Genomic DNA, 20,545 nt, shown 5'->3' with positions numbered 1-20,545 from the left:
TCCATGTCCATACGTACCAGTTAGATTACTAGTAAACTACCATATGGGTAGTTTAGGGAGATACTAGAACTATTACTAGAACGCAATATCATACAATGAGTCAGTTCATTCATGAGTCAATACTTTCTAGAACATTACAGTACATTACTATACTTGCTAGATAGAGAGAACACACATTACAGCTAGCACACGTAGAACATTTCCATACATTACACTTACATTAATACGTTAATAAAATTGTGATCCACTGTATGGGAGCATGCCTTAATTGTCATGACCCGAGTTGTAGCCAGAGTCTCTTGAAGGGAGAGCGTGAGTTTGCGTATAGATCTATATTGGATTGATTATCCTACACCTTGCTGCTAGCTACAGCAGGACCGGCAGGTCTGCGGGTGCCAAACGTCATACCTTATTTTCGACTATACGTTGTCGTTGTTACCAGTCTATAGTATGGTGCAATTTATCACATGATGCCTTAATATAAATCCGGTTTAAGGTAGTTAGTACAGCAGTAGTTCTTATAGCGCTACATTTTAGTACTACATTAATTTTCCCTGTACATATATTTAGTGATCCTTTCACTTAAACTATAGATGTAAAACTATATTTTGTTAATAATAGTTACACTTAGGAAAATTACACACTTTTACATGACACGAACATTGAGAACAGTTAGGTCTTGGTAGAAGACACCCTTATATAATAGTAGGAATCATAGGGATTTCTAGAGTTTTTCAAACGTTTACAGTTGTTTTACAAACATTTTCATACTTACAGTTCATATACATTTCCATACTTACAATTCATTTACTTACAAATTCTTACATACAAATTAAGACACTAAATACTTATGATCTCACCAGCTTCAAAGCTGATACTCGCTTTCAAAATTACTTGTATCCTCAGGTCATCATAGACAGGTACCGATGCAAGGAGAAAGGAAGATGGAGCTTGTTCAAGACTCATCTTTCATTTTGATTTATGCTTTAGTGTTTATCAAAATTTGATAGAACATACTTGTATAATAATTCTATTATTAATGCAATGGATGATGTTGTTGCTTGTTTACTACTTTTCATTGTTGTGATACTGTACATGACGTCCTCCGCCCCAGAACGTTTCCGCCGTTCTTGGTTTTGGGGTGTGACATGAAAGTTTAAAAAAAATTTATGGTGAATGGGAAGGTTTTTCTAGGGGCTCGAGAATACAAAGTGGTGGTGGTGTTTGGCAAAAAATTGTTAGGTCTATGAATCATCTTCACGAGAGTGGTTTACTGCCTTCGAATGCCATGGCTAGAGTGACCGGGAATGGAGCTACTATTCGGTTTTGGCACGATGTTAGGTGCTTGGATGTTCCTATTATGGTGCAATTCGGAAGATTGTTTACACTAGCTTCTAATCAAAATTCTTTTGTTAGAGACTATTGGTCTTTGACAAGTTGGGTTTTTGCTTGGCGTCATGACATTAGAGGAGGGGTTGAATAGGAGCAGCTTGCGAGTTTGATGTCTATGTTGGATGGCTTTCATCTTGGCACAGAGTCAGACAAATGGGTTTGGAATCTTGATAATTTGAGGTACTTTTCGGTTAAATCGACTAGGAATTGGATCGATGATTCGAGACTTCCATCAGGTTCCTTGCCCACTCAATGGAATCGCTCAGTTCCTATTAAAATAAATGTTTTTATTTGGCGTTTATTGATGGATAGGCTCCCTGTTAGGTCGAAGTTGATGGAGAGAGGAGTGGATCTTGACTCGTTTTTGTGTCCATTGTGTCACGATACTACTGAAGACGTGTTGCACTTGTTTATTCAATGCACAACTGCAACTCAAATTTGGAGGCGGGTTAGTCTTTGGCTTGATTTGGATATCCCTAGGGATGAGCATATGGACCGGGGAACCGGCCGGAACCGGTACCGGAACCGGAACCCGATGGAACCGGTCGGGCCGGGACCGGGACGTTATTTTTATGGATTTTTGGAACCGGGAACCGGTAGGAACCGGAACAGATATAACCGGAACAAACCGGCAAAAACCGGAACCTTATGATGCTATTTTTCGAGGTCCGGTTCTAACATTTGAAGACACGAAAAGAATTGGTAGGAACCGGGAACCGGTAGAACCGCCGGGCCGGTTTGGTTCTTGATTTTGGCCAAAGTCGGTTCCCGAGCCGGGTCCGGTTCGGGCCGGTTCCGGCCAGTTCAGTCCTTTTGCTCATCCCTAGATATCCCTATTTTTCTCACTATGAGAGACATGATGGACTGGATTGATGCGAGGCCTAATGTTAGGCAACAACGGGCGATTGTTGACTCGGTATTTTATGTGGTCATTTGGGTGCTTTGGACGTTCCGTAATGGTATTTTGTTTGGTAGTAATAAGCCTATAAAAGATAGGATTTTTGATTCCATTGTTGATATTTCGTTTCGTTGGTTCTTGTCTCGTAAATCTAAGGCTAGGATTAATTGGAGTTTGTGGCTTCAAAATCCTACTCAGTCTTAATGGTCTGTATTTCTAGCGTCTTGCTAGTTTTGTTTTAATATATTTGTTTGCTGCCGTTTAAAAAAAACTTAATTGACCTAAACATCCCTTTTATCCCAAAATTCCTGCCAATTTGATATCTTTACAATACAAGGTAAATCTATCACTCTTCCAACTTAACTCGATCTAAACATCCTTTATAAATATTGCTCCCTCCGTCCCACAATTATTGTCCACGTTTGACTTTTTAAGTTTATTTTGTTCAACTTTAGCCTTAAATAATTTACTTTTTGTTATATAATTTTTTATGCAAGATATATGAATATATTGTTTTTTAAATGTATTTTCATTGTTATAAGTTTCATCAAAAATTATATAACACGAATAAAGTTATTTATGGTTAAAGTCGACATGGAAAAACTTCAAAAGTCAAACGTGGACAATAATTTTTGGACGAAAGGAGTATTTTATTACTAGGTAAGACTATAATGCTTATAATGGATTTCCAAACCATTTTCTTGTTTATTTTATACCATATTATCACAATACAATATACAACTATTACTTTATCTAACGTAACGGGATCTGCAAATCCTTTATACGTCTTTGTTTAAACTAGACGAGACTATAATCCATGTAATCAGACTTTCAATACTAACCTTTTTCAGACAACATTTTCATAATTCAGGGTATATGTCTAACGCAAAACATCAAATATTTAATACACATTAATCTTTTTAAGTAATAATACTCTTCATAAGATTTTCATGTAATAATACCATATAATCACTTAACACGTAATTAACCATATCTGGTTCACACAATATATATTATCAAATATACATTTAACAAATATTTCAGATAATCATTAATTAATTCACCAACGAACTTTCAACAAATAATTAATACTTTTAATTAAATACTTTGTATTAAGATTATTTTCTTGAAAGTAATTATGCACTCACTTGATATAGGTAGAAGACTCGCAGGAAAGTCAGATCTTTGACTGACACTTCAGATTCCCTTTTAAAACGACCTAAACACAAACATTACTAACCCTTAGTATTTGTTTGTATTTATAAAGTTTAATCATTATAAGTTTTTATCAGCTTTATCAATACTTTCAAATGAAATACTAACATATAGCTGATAAGAAACAACCATGTAAGATCGTATCGGATGTATGATCCATTTGGTATATAAAGATATACTGTTTGGAAAATCGACTTTCAACACCTCACTGATCTTGCATTGTCATCTTTCTCGTAAGTAGATTGGTCAGTATAAAAATTAGTATTACTGATAGATCTTATTTATAATTTCATAATAACGATTATAAATATAAATATAAGTTGTATTTAAAGCATGATAAACATAACTCAACTTACAAGTTATTTGACGAAAATCTTGACATTACGCGGGCAAAACTTCGAAACCGAAAGCTCCATTTCTTGCAGCTCTCTGGCACTTTAGAGCTTTGCTACTAACACATAAGAGTCACTAGGTTCAAGCACCGGAGTCTCGGGAAAGTTTGAGAGAGTTTGGAAGAGAATTGAACAAGAAATATGCAGTAATTCGGTCATATATATATATATATATATATATATATATATATATATATATATATATATATATATATATATATATATATATATATATATATGCGCGTGTCGCCATCTTATTGATTGGGTTGGGAAAGAAGGGTGATGCCTGATTGTGACACGTGTCACACTCCGGGTGGTGCCACGTGCCATGCTCTCGTTGGCCGGAATTCAAATTTCTTTTAAAATTCATAACTTTCGTATACATACTTCGTTTTCTATGGTTTTTATATCCACACGTAGTTATTGAAGAGTACTACAAAATTCATCTGACTTTGTTGGCTAATTTTCAATTTATTTTTCATTTTAGAGTCCAATAAGGCTTCGATTATAGATAACATTGCGAAAATCATAACTTCTTCATACGAGTTCCATGTTCGATGTTCTTTATATTGTCAATCTCATATTGAAGAGTACTTCAACTTTCATTCAGATTGTTTCGGCTAAAAATCAACCGATTTTGATTTTGATTTATGTGTCGCACACTATTGTACTGTGTCGCACTCGAAACTTTGAAAAATCATAACTTCGTAATACAAAGTCAGATTTTGGCGTTCTTTATATCGACGAGTTCCTATTAACGAGCACTACAACTTTCATTTACATCACTTTGGTTAAAAAACAACATGTATTCGGTTCACTTTTTATGACACATTTTACTGTATCAGTTTGAACACGAAACTTGGAAAAATTATAATTTCCTCATACGAAGTCATATTTTGGTGTTCTTTATATCCACATAAGCATCGTTACAACTACTACAAATTTCATTAAGATTAGTTGATAGTGGCTACTTAAGCTTCTTTGAACAAAATATGACGTGAGATATTGGTCTAAAATATTACATGAGATATTGGTCTAAAATATCATTGTTACAACTACTACAACTTTATGCTTAGTTAATGACGTTATAAAGTTATTAGTCTAAAATATTACATGAGATAAAATTTGATAGGCTTATGAACTCTGATAGATAGAAACATGTGAAATTATTGAGTTAATTGTTTAAAAGTATCACGTGACATCACTCTTTTTCATAATTGGTCTAACACCTTGTTCCCGATTTTTAGCATGGAAAGGGAAAAAAAATAGAAAGAGAAGAATGGAAATAAAGACGAAAAAGGAAAGAGAAAACAAATTGCATTTTGTGTTTCGGAGTTGGAGACTAAAGAAAAGAAAATAAACATTTTCTTCATTTCTTTCCAAATCCTTCCACATTAAAAAAGAAAAAAAAGGAGGGGAAGTTACCATTCCACTTCCTTTTATTAAAAAAACTCATAAGCACCATTTTTTTTCTCACTTTCATCTATTCCCATTCCCTTCCTTCGTTAAGTTGAACTCGGGAGCATAGCGTAAAGATATTTGTACGTAATCGGTTAAATGTTCACTACTTTTTGTTTGGGGATCTTTCGGTGATAGGTATTTAATATATCACATGAAAACACTTGATGCCATGATATAAATTGATGTGAACACACAACTTTTAGGCATACTTAAAAAAAAACTCTCATGCTGTGTTTGGTGTCTGGTTAAAAAGATAACTTATAAGCTTACTTATCAATAAGCTATCTCAAGTAGCCTATAAAAAACTAGATTTAAAGCTAGTTTATAATCAAAATTAAGTTATTTATAGGATTTCACCAAACATCAAATTGCAATAAGCTAAAAAAATAAGCTACCTTATATATGCATGACATTTTTGTAAACGGCATGACAAATCATAAAATATTGTCGGTAATTTATTATAAACAGCTAGACAACCAATTTAATTAAGATTTGATAATTTGAATACAAGGGCAGGGTTGGGCAAAAAAGGTTGTCTTTGCATGTTGACAAATTCTTTGAGGTTTGAGTGATGTCTATTTCATGTGAAATATAAAGTGTTTGCACATTAATATGTTATCAAAATCCTTTACAAGATTCCATATAGGTAAGGTTATCAAAATCCCTAAACAAATGAAACACATAAGGAACTTCTTTTATAAGCTTTATTGTATTCTGTGTGTTTTTTTAGTGGTCTCTCTCTCTCTCTCTCTCTCTCTCTCTCTCTCTCTCTCTCTCTCTCTCAAACACACACACAAATACACATATAGGGATAAATCCAAGGATCCTTACAAGAAGCATCAACCAAATGGATTTAACTAAATCTTTAGTAGCTAGTTTAAAAATTGGGTGACAATATGTATATACATAATCACCCATTTGTTTCAATAGTACATTTCAATCTCATGAATTAAATTTACAAACTTTAACTACTTCAAAACATTGCAATGTTGCAGTACTTCACACAAAATAACAATCTTTTTTCTATAAAACAAACAAGATAGAGAAAGAATATGTAAAAGAAGAGGAAGAAGAAAGTAAGAAGAGAAGTTTTGTGTCTTGGTCATATCAATACAAATTTTAACTACATTCACATTCACATCTTCTACTCTTTTTCTACTTTTGGCTACCCGAAAGAATCGCCTTTTACACCTACACCCCAGTCAAATAGTAGTATAAATCATTTCATAATCATGGAATTAAAAAAAAACAAATACAAAAACCCTAAATCATTTCTTTTATGACTTAATCTCAACATAATGACTTAATGGGTTAAGCAAAACACCTGGCTTCATGGATTAAGACACTTCTTTTTTCCTCTCACTTTAAAATCTTGAGGAGTATTGTGACATTTGTTTTTTGGAATGTAAGGGCAAAATGGTCATTTAGTCTCATTTAGACGGTTTATTCAGTCCAGAAGAGAAAAATAAACAATAAGACCTTAATGGGGGAAAAAGAACAACCTCCAAGACTTAACGGGTAAAACGGTCATTTAGTCTCATTCAGAGGTGCGATCATCATGATACCAGTTATAAAATACCTAATCATTGAAAAAAAAATTGGAAATTTTGAAATATGAGAAAAGAAGCTACCTCGATTGTATGGAGCAGATCAGTCCCGAAGACCAAGTTCAACCTCAAGCTCATCGTCTTCTTCAAAGAGCTTTAATAAACGAGCATACTGTTCTTCACGTTTCTTCTTTTGCCATAGCCTGAAAAGGAAAAAAGACAAGCCCACAGCTGCTGCAACTGCTATGCATAGCATCAGTATTGTAGATCCTTTCATGCTACTTGAAGAAGAAGAAGAATTATCATCAGTTTTAGTCTCGTTTTTGGACTTTGAATCATCTGAAAAGCCTGTTATAACATAAAAGAAAGATATTGTTCCTTAGTTAGTATCAACAGATGAACAACTCATACATAGATCATATCATAGTCTTCTCCATATCTGCTATTACTACATTCTTAAAGCCATGAAACAAATACAGAATGGATCATCAAATTCGTTCCTAATACCTCACCTAATGCATTATGAAACCATATATTCAGATACAACTCAACTGCTCTTAACACATACACAGAGAAATGTAGAAATCAGCATAAACCCTAGAACACGTACCAGATCACAATTTAGAACAACAGACATAGATAAAACAAATTCGATCTTTAGGGCATCAAAACATCCCTAAAAGCTTCTAAAAACTCGAGTGTTTACCGATTAACAAGCGTTAACATAAGAGTGACATCACAGAACGTTATTTTGACATAAATCGAAATGATTTACGAAAAAATGTAAAAATGAGAAGAGTTATAAATGGATATGAGAAACAAACCTGAGAGAAATTGTACAGAAATTAAGGACAATAACAATAAGAACCGCAGCGATCTCCGATGTGAGATCTCAGTCATCTTTCTATCTCTCTTGTCCTTCCTCTCTGTATCTCTCTTCCCCTCCTTCCTTCCTTCCTTTCTCTCTGTTTCTCTCTCTTGCTTTCCTCCGTCTCCTGCGTGTGAAAATATCGATGCAAAATTACGCCATTCTTTTTAACAAAATGGCAAATAACCCCCTTTTGTTTCTACATATTACAAAACCACGCCTTCCATGAGTTCTTGTTAAGTAAAGTACCTTCATACTAATTTGTTTTAGTTTATATAAGTAACTTCATAATTATTTGTTTTCGTTTATAAAGAGTCCTGAGACTCATGTATTATATGAGTCAATTTTAATATATATATATATATATATATATATATATATATATATATATATATATATATATATATACACTTATATATAGGGGAGAGTTCATGTGAAAATGCAAATAATTTACGAAAACAAGAAAAAACTATGAAATTGTGTCACCTTAACCTTATATTTTGGACAATAATCCATCCAAACTTCGAACTACATGATGATAAACGATGATAAATGAGAAACTGTTTCGTATTAGCAAAACATGATTTTTGACATTTTTATTATGAAAACATGAATTTAAAAGTGTTTAAGGATGTGAAAAAAATAGTTGTTAAAACAGTTTTTAAATCTATATTATCATAACACAATTTAATGTAAACTTATTATCTTTAATTTATTGCAAATAAATTTAATTTTTATAGTCAATGTGTTTGACTTTTTTAAGATAAAATATGCTTTCGTATTTTCACGCAATATTTATGTTTTCACATGAATTTACTTATATATATATATATATATATATATATATATATATATATATATATATATATATATATATATATATATATATATATAAGTCAAAATATTTAAAAACTTTGAATTTTTAAGAAAATAAAAAATAATAAATTATTATAATGGAAATGTTTTTTGTCTTTTGAATTTAAATAAATTAACAAAAAAAACTAATAAGCATTAATTTTAAGAATTTTAAAATTTAAAGATAAGTTTATTAATGAAATTAATACCTATTTATTATTACATTTATGATAATTATTACATTAAAATATTATGTGGAATTTAATAAAATAGAAAAACTCATTAAATGACATGTAGAAAAAAAATTAATTCAAAATAACCACAAAATAATATTTGGCAAATTGAATGAAAGTGTGACAAGTGGCAAAAAAACATTCATTTATTAGAGTAGATAATAAATATATGATCGTTAGGAGTCTTCCCAATATTACTTCGTTTAATTCAAAATGTTCCATCAGGCATCGTTGGTGAACTTAAGAGATAAGAAGATTTTTATTGGGCGGCTCGTTGGATACGATGCAAAATCAATTGTATTTTATGAGACAAAATGTGAAAGACGGTTGAAAGGCGAGGCGTTTAAAACACAAAATATTGTACTATCACTAAAATGACTGTGGTGAATTAGAGCTGAAAAACAATCTTTGAGATGTAAAGTTATACATGGATTACACAATTTTGAAAGAAAGTCATGGAGATCCAGCGAAAAAACATTGACCGGAGTTTGACAAAATACAAACAAGGTTCTAATCGACCTTGATAGCCTTGGAATACCCTTTTGTTGGGTTTAGAGTGTTGCGTCATATGGGCTTAATGTTGATATTTTGATTACCCGGTTTGGGCCTGTCCAACCGTGGTTTAAGCATTAGGGTTAGATTATATATTATGAATGCATGTATAGCTTAATAGTGATCGTTCTCATTAATAACTTTTATATTGTAACCCTAAACACACCTATACATTCGAAGTTCTTCATCGAGCTCTTCCGAGGTGTGAGATATTAATCATTTGACATCTTTTGATCCATCCTTGTGTTCTTTGATTGCTTCATTCTTGCTTATCTGTTTTGAATCTATCGATCTATTAACTAAATAATCTCTTCAATTGGTATCAAAGTAGGAGACTGTGTAATATATACGCATCTCTTTTGTTTGAAGAATCCACTAGGGTTTCCGCTTTTATTGAATATATAGAAGCTATCTTCTTCTTGTCGACAGTGTATCTGGTGCTCGATAAAACCATAGTTTCAACCTTACAAGTCTGATTCAAGCAGATTAAAAGAAGAATTTTTTCATCATGTCTCACGACGATTCACAAGTCAATCCAATCAACATCTCCAATAGTATAGGATCCACTACGAGGGTTCCCATTCTCTATACTCAAGACTATGAAGTATGGGTGCATCACTTTGAAGACTACGACGTTGGATCTGAAGACAATGGATATCTTATCAGGGAAGCAATTACATTGGGTCCATTTGTTCTCTCTGGAACGAACAGAACAATTAAGACTCAAAAAGAGTAAAACCAACTCTTGGTAGATGTTGAGAAGATCCCTCAAGACGAAAAAGACAAGGTGTTATGCAACGTTAAATCCATAAGAATGATCAGATTCGCTTTGCAATCCGATACTTTCCGTTTAGTAAGTTCATGCACTACAGCTAAAGAAATATGGGATATGTTGAAAGAATTATATTCAACTGATGAGGATCTAGAGCACTCGATCCAAACCCTATTGCTCTCTGAGTTCGGTGCTTTTGAACAAGAACCTGAAGAGAAACTCATTCAGACATTCAATCGTTTCAATCATCTGCTTGGCAAGATGATGAAGCATGGTATTGAAAGGAAGGTGATCGAACAAAAGGTCACATTCATGAATGGATTACGAATGGAGGGCAGTGGTCTCGACTAAGAAGGCACGTGAGCAATTTAAATCATACTCGCTGGCAAAACTAATGGGAATACTTAAATCTCATGAAAGCGTGGTGACTAAGGAAGCGAAAGTAGTTTTGGGTGTGGGTTCTCTGGCCCTTGTTTCTAGAAGTAAGAGTGTGGCAGACGATGAGGAAGAATCTGATATGTCAGAGTGCGATCTGACTAATGAAGAATATGCATTGATGGTTACGAACCCAAAGAAGTTTGCTCGTAAGAAGTTCCCTGTCAACAAGAATCGAAACTGACAGGGAAGCTATAGCTCTGAAAAGACGAAAGAGGAGAACAAGAATATTACTCAGAAGGATGATGAGAAGAAAGAGAGCAAGCTTGTGGGAGATTCAAGTTATGACTGCAACTACTGTCACGACAAGAACCACTTTGCTAAGTATTGCATGCTGAGAAAGATGTCTGAGAAAAAGGATGATGAGGATGACGAATCTTACCACATGCGAAAGTTGGAGGAGATAAAGAAGAAGAGAGCAACTAACGTTTCTATGAATGCTTTAATTGTGTAGGAACATGTTATTGATGATGAGTTTGGTGGAGTAGAAGTCTGGTCTACAGACTCTGAAGATGAAGAGGTATGCAGACCCTCGCATGGAAGAGCTTATGTGGCGAGAGAAGGAGGTACTGAGTCGGCTGAGAGATGCTTAATGGTGACAACCGAAAGTAAGCATGAGGAAGCGAAACTTAAGGAAGACAAATGCTTCGCTGCCAAGCACGTGAGTGAAAAGATCAGCGATTGCGATCAATTGATCAAGAAGGTACAAACTATCCTAGAATCACTCAAAATACCAGTAACAAACTACGAAAAAGAATTAAATGAATTAAAATTCAAGTTTTCTAACTTAAGTGGCAGTCTTGTGCAAACACGCTTAGCAAATTCTAACCTAACTGACCAACTCAGCAGGGAGTCTTCCAAGAGCGAAGAGAGAAGGATTTGGATACAACAGAAGGAGTGAGAGTTAGTTAGGGCTAGGGATGAACTTATTTATGTGCAACAAGACAATTTGAAGTTTTTGAAACAAAGAAATATTTTTTTTAATTGCTAAACGCTTATATACAAATATCACCCAGTTGCATCTAGATTGTGAGATAGGTAAAAAGATTCATAAGATGATTCTGCCTTTCCTTGAATTTAAGGAGGACGAAGTCATCGCTGAATGCGAATCTATAATGTCCTCAGATGAGCTGTCAGTGACCTACAAATATGGACTGGACAAAATTGAATCTTTTATTGAGTCCAAAGAACATAAATGTATGTTAAAGAATTTGCTGGACGAAAATGATAAATTAAAAATCAAAACAGAGACCATACAGAAGTTTGACTCATCCAATGCCAAATTAAGTTCAGAAAATAAAATGAATTTAGAAACCACTTCTGAATTTGATGAGGAAAGTGAAATGAGCGAAATTTCAGTAGAGGACGAGATTGACTGTTCCGAAATTCTCAAGAGCGAATCCGAAGCAGCAAAATCACTTGTATCTGAAAATTTCGTGGAGTTCGCTCGAATTTCCAAAGATAAGTCCGAAGTCCTAAAAAAGGCGGTAGTTTATCAAAAGGCGCAAACAGTGCCGAACCAAGTATATGTTGTTAAAGGAATAACTAAGAAACAAACGGCAGAGTTGACCTCCTTGGTTAACAAAGATAATGTTGAAGGTTGTGATAACTACTTCTGGTCTGCACCCATAGACAATGCAGACAAAACAGTTGGACTATCGGAGTGAACCTCATGGAGAGTCAAGGGTAGGTACGTGGCTGAACCCATCAACAAACCTTCAAGTTTTGATAAGCCAGGTTCAAGCGACACTAAAGAGATACCAAACAAACCAATAACAGCATCAAGCATGTCTTCAATAACAACCGAAGAACATGAGGAGAAATAAAAACCAAGAGAGAACATTCATAAATCTCAAGAGCAACTCGCTGAACAGAAACGCCAGAGGAACAAAAGATACATGAAGAACCTCAATGAGAGAAAACAGTTTTGGCAATCCCAAAACCCTAATTATGTTCCCTCTAAAAAGGCATCCAATCCCAAAGCAAATAACAGCTCAAGGTACAAATCTCCTTCATATAATCATTGCCACACAAGTAGTCAGACAAACCGAAAAGGAAGTTTCAGTCCCAACTCTTACTACGCCAAGAACCGAAAATCAAGGTTCGGTCCAAAATCCCATCCTCCTCACTCGCAAACAAAACCAAACCCGGTGAAGGATATCAAAGGAAAGGGAAAACTCGTCTCTGATAATGAAGCACAAGTAAAGAAAAAGTCAACTAACCTTAGAACTCCAAAGAAAAACTCAACCGGAAAACCAACTAGCAATAAAACACCCCAATTTAAGCAAGACAAAAATAAAAACAAAGTTTACATCATCAAACGAAAAGATGAAACCACATTGATAAAAATAACATATTTGGTTGATCTTTTGGTTGCAATTCCCTATTCTGTAAAAGACTCACCAGGGCCCAAGAGACTCTGGGTTCCTAAATCTGCTTAATTTTGCAGGTTATAAGTGACGAGCAGTTTGACGGCGAATGGTATATTGACAGTGGCTGCTCTCGTCGCATGACATGAAGGAGGGAAGAGCTTAGGGAGTTTTGGTCCCTTAGGGATGGTGGATGTGTAAAATATGGAAAAAATTCATATGGCACGATCAAAGGATATGGGATGATTACAAATGGCGAATTTTCGATTTGTAAAGTAGCTTACGTGGAAGGATTACAACATAATCTAGTCAGTGTCTCTCAACTTGTTGTGGGAACTGTATTAAAGGTTTCGTTCGATGACGAAGGTTTAGAGATCATCGGGAAGGAAACTAAGAAAGTCCTGTTGAAATCTATGCGTAAAGGTGAGATGTATCCTCTAAATGTCAACCCAATCAGAGGAAAGCCAGCAGTATGCCTGCTGACAAAGGCGAACTCAGATGAAAGTTGGTTGTGGCACCGAAGACTCTCGCACCTGAACTTCAAAGACATTAATAAGTTGGTGCTTGGAGATCACGTGTGTGGACTTCCTGTTCTCTAATTTGACAAGGAACATTTGTGCGCAACATGCGAGATGGGCAAGCAAAGTCGAAAAAGTCATCCTTCTCGTATCAATACAAAAATCATCAAACCACTTGAACTGCTGCCCATCGACTTATGTGGTCCTTCGGCTATTGAAGTATCAGTGATAGTAAGTTCATACTTGTTATTGTAGATGATTTTTCTCGCTTCACCTGGGTTTTCTTTCTTAAATAGAAATCAGAGACCACTCCCAAGCTGAAGGTATTTCTCAAGAAAGTGGAACTACAGCTGCGAAAGGTGTTAAGGAACATAAGAAGCGACAATGGTCTTGATTTCAAAAACAAAGACTTTGAAGAGTTTCTGGCTGAAAAGGGAGTAACTCACAACTTCTCTGCTCCATATACTCCACAACAGAATGGGATCGTTGAAAGGCGAAACCGTTCTTTATGTGAAGCCGCCCGAACTATACTGAGTTTTGCTTATCTTCCATTATACTTCTAGGCAGATGCTATAGTTACTGCCTGTTACACACAAAATCTGTCCTTCCTCAACAAGCGATTTTCCATCACACCATACGAGCTTTTGAATAATCGCAAGCCAAATGTAAAGTTTTTCCACATGTTTGGTTCATGATGCTTCATTTTCAACTCCAAAGAGAACCGAAACAAATTTGATGTTAAGGTAAATGAAGGAATCTTTCTTGGTTATTCGCTTAGTTCAAAAGCTTATTGGGTTCTGAACAAACGCTCGAAGAAAATTGAAGAAACCTACTATGTAACTTTTGATGATAATTACATGAAGAAGATTCAAGCAAGCAAAGGTCCAACAGAAGAAATCTTTCCGGCATCAGGTCAAGTCTCAATTCCCATTTCCAATCTGTTTAAAGAGTACATGCTGCTCTTTAATGAACCAGAGCAGGCAATCAACTCAGAAGTGAAAGCAGCTGATAACAAGATCGATTCCTTGAAGAAAATTATGGATGAAGCTGCTAAAGCCATGGAAAGCGAACCTCAACAACCAACTGAGAAGCCAACTCAAAGCGAACCTACTGCATTAGATAATCATCCAACTACCAATGGCCCTCCAAGAGAAAGCTCAATACAACAGGGGGAGGGTTCGTCAACAACAAAAACAACCGAATTGCCTTATCAGGGGGTGAATCCATCACAGGACCCAACCCATGAAGGTCCATTCGAGGGGGAGAATCCAGATTCTGACATAGGATACACTTCGCTATTTAAGGGGGAGAATGAGAATACAAATGACGAAGGAGATCTATCAGAAGTTGAAGTAGAAGTAAATGTTGAGTTGGATCCTGCCTATGATCCAAATTACCCTCCTCTCATAAATGGACAAAGGATCATCCTAAAACTCAAATCATTGGTAAAACATTTGAGGGAGTTCTCACACGTTCTCAACTGAAGGCGAAGCAAGCTGCTTTATTCTCTCAAGTAGAATTCTGCATGTTTAATTCGTTTGTCTCTAAAATTGAACCGAAAATGGTAAATGCTGCTCTTGATCACGTTGATTGGGTGCAAGTTATGCAAGACGAACTCCATGAGTTTGAATGAAATTGTGTTTGGAGGCTGATTCCCACACCAAAGGATGCATCTGTAGTCGGTTTAAAATGGGTTTTTAGAAATAAGTTAGATAAAGAAGGCAACGTAATTCGCAACAAAGTGAGGCTCATAGTGAAAGGATATTGTCAGGAAGAAGGAATGGACTGTGAAGAGACCTTCGCTCCTGTAGCAAGGTTGGAATCAATGAGAATCTTTCTGGCATACAATGCACATAAAAACTTCGAAGTTTTCCAAATGGATGTAAAATGTGCTTTCTTGAATGGAGAACTAGAAGAAACGGTATACGTTGAACAATCACCTAGATTTGTGAATGAGAAGCATCCTGATCACTGCTACATACTGGATAAAGCAGTTTATGGTCTGAAACAAGCCCCGAGAGCCTGGTATGAAACTCTAACACGTTTTCTCAAAATGTCAAAATTCAAACAAGGTTCGGTTGACCCAACCTTTTTTCGCAAGAAAGAGGGCGAACACTTAATGATAGTTCAGATTTATGTCGATGACATCATTTGCAGCTCCACGAATCCTAGCTTAACAGCTGAATTCAGGAAGCTGATGGAGACGAAATTTGAGATGAGCGCAATGGGTCCGATTAACTTTTTCCTTGGATTGAATATAAGACAGGGACCAGAAGGCATCTTCATTAATCAGGAAGCGTACACGAAGAATCTGCTGGCAAAGTTCGAGATGACGAGAGATTCCAAAGTAAAGGTTCCAATGGCATTTGGCATGAAGCTGACTCCATCTCTTGAGAAACCGGCTGTTGATGAGACTCTCAATCGTCAGATGATAGAATCTCTAATGTATCTAACAGCTAGTAGACCGAACATAATGTTTTATGTCTGTTATTGTGCAAGGTTTCAAGCAAATCCAAGAGAAACTCATATGGTTGCAATGAAAAATATCTTCCGGTATTTGAAGCAAACCTCGTCTCTCGGTCTTTGGTATTCTACAAAATCCGACTTCTTTGTTCAAGATTTCTCTGACGATGATCTTGGTGGATGTGGATTGGACCAAAAGAGCACAACCGGAGGATGCCAGTTCCTTGATGGCAAACTTGTTAGCTGACAGTCAAAGAAACAAACTTGTGTGTCTCTTTCCACAGCCGAAGCTGAGTACATCGTTGTAGCATCCTATACATCACAAGTCATATGGATATAAAGCCAACTTAGAGATTATGGATTAAGCATGAAGAAGATCCCTCTCTACTGTGAATCATAAAGTGCGATTTGAATATGTCATAATCCAGTGCAACACTCGAAGACTAAACATATTGCACTAAGATACCACTTCATAAAGGATCATGTGGAAGATGGTAACGTTGAAGTTCACTTCGTTCGGTCCTCAGACCAACTGGTTGACATCTTCACTAAGGCCCTACCAGAAGCAAGCTTTAATAGAATTCTACAAGGTTTGGGAATGATGGAAGCTGAGTCGGTACCGAAACCCCTTTTGTTTCACTAAAACTTAGAGAAGCGAAATAGAGCGATCGCTCGGTCTTTTTCGGTTCCAGAATTTTTGGGAACCAAAATGAACCGAACGCTCGGTCAATTTCGGCTCTAGAATTTTCGGGAACCGAAATGAATCGAACGCTCGTTCTATTTCGGCTCTAGAATTTTTGGGAACCGAAATGAACCGATTGCTCGGCCCATTTCGCTTCATCTTTTCTAAGGTATGGTTTCGGTTGTATATTTTTGTAAAGCTTTCTTATTCTTTCGCATGTTTATATTTAGTATTTATTTTCTTCTCTGTTTTTATCATTTTTCAGAAATTACAAAAATCCAAAAATATTTTTATTTTCTGTTTTTATTCTTTTTCAGAAATATTCAAAAACTCCAAAAATATTTTTATTTTCTATTTTTATTCTTTTTCGGAAATATTTAAACCTACAAAAATATTTTTTTTGTTTCGTTTCGTTTTTTTTTGTTTGACGATCACAGATGCTATCTCGATTACTATTGGAGCTGGGGCAGGTATAATACTCTTATATTTGTACTAGTTAAGTGTCCCTAGAAGCATATTGTTGCATGTAGACTGAAGCCTCCTAGACTCTGAGTGAGGCCTTAATGATTCAATCGACACCTATCGTTTCTTCCCAATTAGGCTGCTAGATTCACTTAAGTCATGAGCTACCTTACTCTTCTCACAGCGAGTTAATAGTTTTTTTCTTTGTCATCCGTAATTAGCAGAGGTACTTTCGGCACTTTATCCACCTCATTTTTCTCCATCACGTTTCGCTCCACAATCGTAACCCTTGAGACTCTTAGCAATTACCATTGAGGTTTATGGTTACACAACATCTGTGTTGATGATCTTAGTCACGTTCACCATGTGCCGAGTGAGACCCAAAATCTGACACCTTGAATGAATTGACGGTGAACGCTAATATGTTCAAGCTATAAATCGTACCACAAGAAATCTCCTTTTTAATTTTTGCGTGATCTTTATGATATCGTCTATCACCAAGACGTTTATTCCCATAAGATCCAATTTCAATTTTGTTTTTGAGATTTCTTATTATTATCCAGTCACAAAATAAATTCTCCATCCTACTTGTTCAACAGACTATATCGGTCTCACAAGTACTTAATCCTACTTCCGGTCTTATTTTATGTACCGAAGTTCGATTGTAGCTCAACCACCCACTAAAACCTATACTTGAAAAGATGCCTTTCAATGTCTCTTAACATACATTTGATAGTATTTCACGGGAAACCATACTGACACTTCTCAGTCTCTCTTGACTTTGAAGGAAGAGACTCGTGCCCGGGATCATTCGTTTCATGTCTTCATAGACATCACTTATATCCAATACACATCTTGCTTTATCTCTTTTTCTTTGGCACACTCTTGCACGAAGATCTTTATGATTTTCAAAACTCTTGATTGTGGTATTAATGGCACTTTTCAGATTTGTGCTTTCGGTTCTAACAGATATGGTGGTTCATGGAGGAGCGAAGGTGGCTTAACATGAAGCAAACGAATCTCGTTTGTGGCTGCTTATACTTGAATTTGAAGCATTTTCAAAATTAAAGAGACGGTAATTGGATAAGGATATGAATTCGTTTTGGGCGCGTGAATTTGAAATGGTTTCTACACCCACGCCTGCTGACGTATTTCTAGGGAAATCAAGCTGTCAAATCCTGCTTTTTCAGGCGACGTTTCCGAGATTGTATCATCATCACAACCGATATTTTCTCTTTCCTGGAAATGGTATAAAAGGAAGTACTCACGCCTATTGTACCTCCTTACCTTCTTCAACTTCTCTCTAGAATACACCATGCAATATACAACTGTTCATCTTCTTATGTGCTACAAAAATGGTGGAATCATCCTCTATTCGAGATCAAACAACTTCATCATCTTTGCTTACGATAAAACCGAATCGGAATCTCATCATTCAAGTGGATCCTTTTCTTTATGATTCGTACATGCTACAGGTCGTAGAGTGTCTCAAGTATTCTCCATTGGTGATTGCTTTAACACAAGTCAAATCCGTTCCAATGTCCCTTCTATCACAGGTCTATTTCACTACTTCCTATGACAAACGCAAGGAACGAATCTTCTTCGAAATCTTTAATCACAAGACGTCTGTATCCAAAGCATGCTTTTGTTCATTGCTAGGGATTGCTGCTGATGCTTCTGTCATCTCTCTGGATTTCATAACAACAACTCAGCTATTTTCGATGTTCTATGATATGGGATACACGGACGTTCTAACTACAGTGACGAAATTCAAGAAGTCATGTTTACCACCTCAATGGAATGGTCTGCTCATACTTCGCTACAAGGGGTTAGCAGAACGGGTTGTAGGGTCGGATGGGGCAAGTAAATGTTTCATGACCATTCTTTATGGTCTATACAATGTAATCAATTTGGATTATGGATCACTAATCTGGTCACAACTGGTGCAGAGCCTCAACTCCTCATCCAAACATTCTGAGATTTCATGTGCTCGTTTCTGGACGTTAGTCACTCGCAGAGTCATTGAAACCTTTCAAATTCTTGTTATGGCAGATGCTTTGAAGTCTTCTGTTGCTACTTTTCACACGGTCAAAATTATTGTAGCTGATCCTACAAAATTCGTATACATCGGTTCTATTCCTGAATCAATGAGCCGATGTGTCTCTAGTGAAAGTAAAGTCATGGCTGATTACAGGAAATTGACTCCTTCGGATCCACGACAACTCACCCCTGAGATGCAGAGTGGTTTGGATGCTGTTGACAAACCTACCAAGAGAGGGAAGAACTCAGAGTCTAAGAAAGTTGATACTGATGGTCCCTCATCTCCTAAAAAGGGTAAGGCTGATAAAGTTGCACCTTCGGCTCCTAAAGAGAAAAAGGTCAAGAAGATGGCAAAGCGACCAAAGACACCGACGTCTTCTTCTTATAATGAAGAGGAGCAATCCGCTGATGAAGAAGAGGAGGTTCAACATAAAGGCTCACCTAGGGGAAACACTCCTCCCCGATATCCAACTCCCGAGGTATAGATTCATGTTCCTACTCCTCCTCCTTCTCCAAAACAAACCACTATACCAATCTTGGTTCCTCCCATTCCACCACCTGTCTCTTCTCAACCTACTACTACTGCTCCACTACCACCACCAATCTTTTTTAAAGCTACAACAACCACAACAACTGGACCTTCGGTGAGTATCAATGTATCTGATACGGGGGCACATACTGTTGGCATTGATACACCTGTTACCACTAAACCTCTCTCACCATCACCTTCAATAGACTCTGAGCCTATTCTGGGAGGTGAAAACTTTGATTCTGACTCCATTTATTATAGTCCTTATCGCATTCCAAGGGAAGATGATGATGATGCTCCGATAACAAAGCTACATTTAAAAGATATTCATGATAAGCTTGATAAGTTGCTTGGTTCCTCAGCAACTTATTCTGATGTTGTTTTAAAAGCTTTTCTTGACACTGCTCTTCAGCAATATATAACCTCAATCGACAACTCTACAAAGGCTATGGATGCCTCCACATCTACCTGCAAGAAAGCAGCAACCGAAGTAACTGATCTAGTTAAAGATTCGAAGATCTTCTTGGAATCGTTTAAAGGCCATGCCGACTTCCAATGCTGCGAAGATTAATGCTTCAGTTGATTCTCTAACAAAGTCCCTTCAAGAAGAGACGACAAAGTTCGATTCTGTTCGAACTGCGCTCCAAGCTGATCACCCTTCTCTTCTCACTTTGGTCAATTCTCACCTTGATAAGCTTCAGGCTGACCTAGCCATAGAAAATAGGATTATGGACGAACTTGCTCGAAAGACCACACAAGTTGAAGTCCGAAATGCTCATCTTGCTCAAGCTCAGAAGGAGATTGCTTCACTCAAGACTGAGCGGGCAGTTCTTAAACGCAGTGCTGGGGATGTTCTTTTGAT

The 20,545-nt window shown here is 36.2% G+C and overlaps 1 protein-coding gene across 1 annotated transcript; it reads right to left on the bottom strand.

Moving 5' to 3' along the window:
• Positions 1-6,234: 6,234 nt before the first annotated feature.
• Positions 6,235-7,937, bottom strand: LOC145063673 (uncharacterized). Its single transcript, XM_079011266.1, has 3 exons — positions 7,730-7,937; positions 6,990-7,253; positions 6,235-6,549 (listed from the first exon to the last, which is right to left on the bottom strand). Exons 1-2 carry the CDS (start codon positions 7,803-7,805, stop codon positions 7,009-7,011), a joined length of 321 nt encoding a protein of 106 aa, XP_078867392.1. The 5' UTR covers positions 7,806-7,937; the 3' UTR covers positions 6,235-6,549; positions 6,990-7,008.
• Between the last annotated feature and the right edge of the window lie 12,608 nt (positions 7,938-20,545).

This window comes from Lactuca serriola, chromosome 7 (assembly GCF_051521515.1).
Source record: "Lactuca serriola cultivar US96UC23 chromosome 7, Lser_US96UC23_V15, whole genome shotgun sequence".
In the NCBI taxonomy this organism is placed as follows: domain Eukaryota; kingdom Viridiplantae; phylum Streptophyta; class Magnoliopsida; order Asterales; family Asteraceae; genus Lactuca; species Lactuca serriola.
The sequence above is the reverse complement of the archived record's forward strand: the minus strand, read 5'-3'. Positions and strand labels throughout refer to the sequence as shown.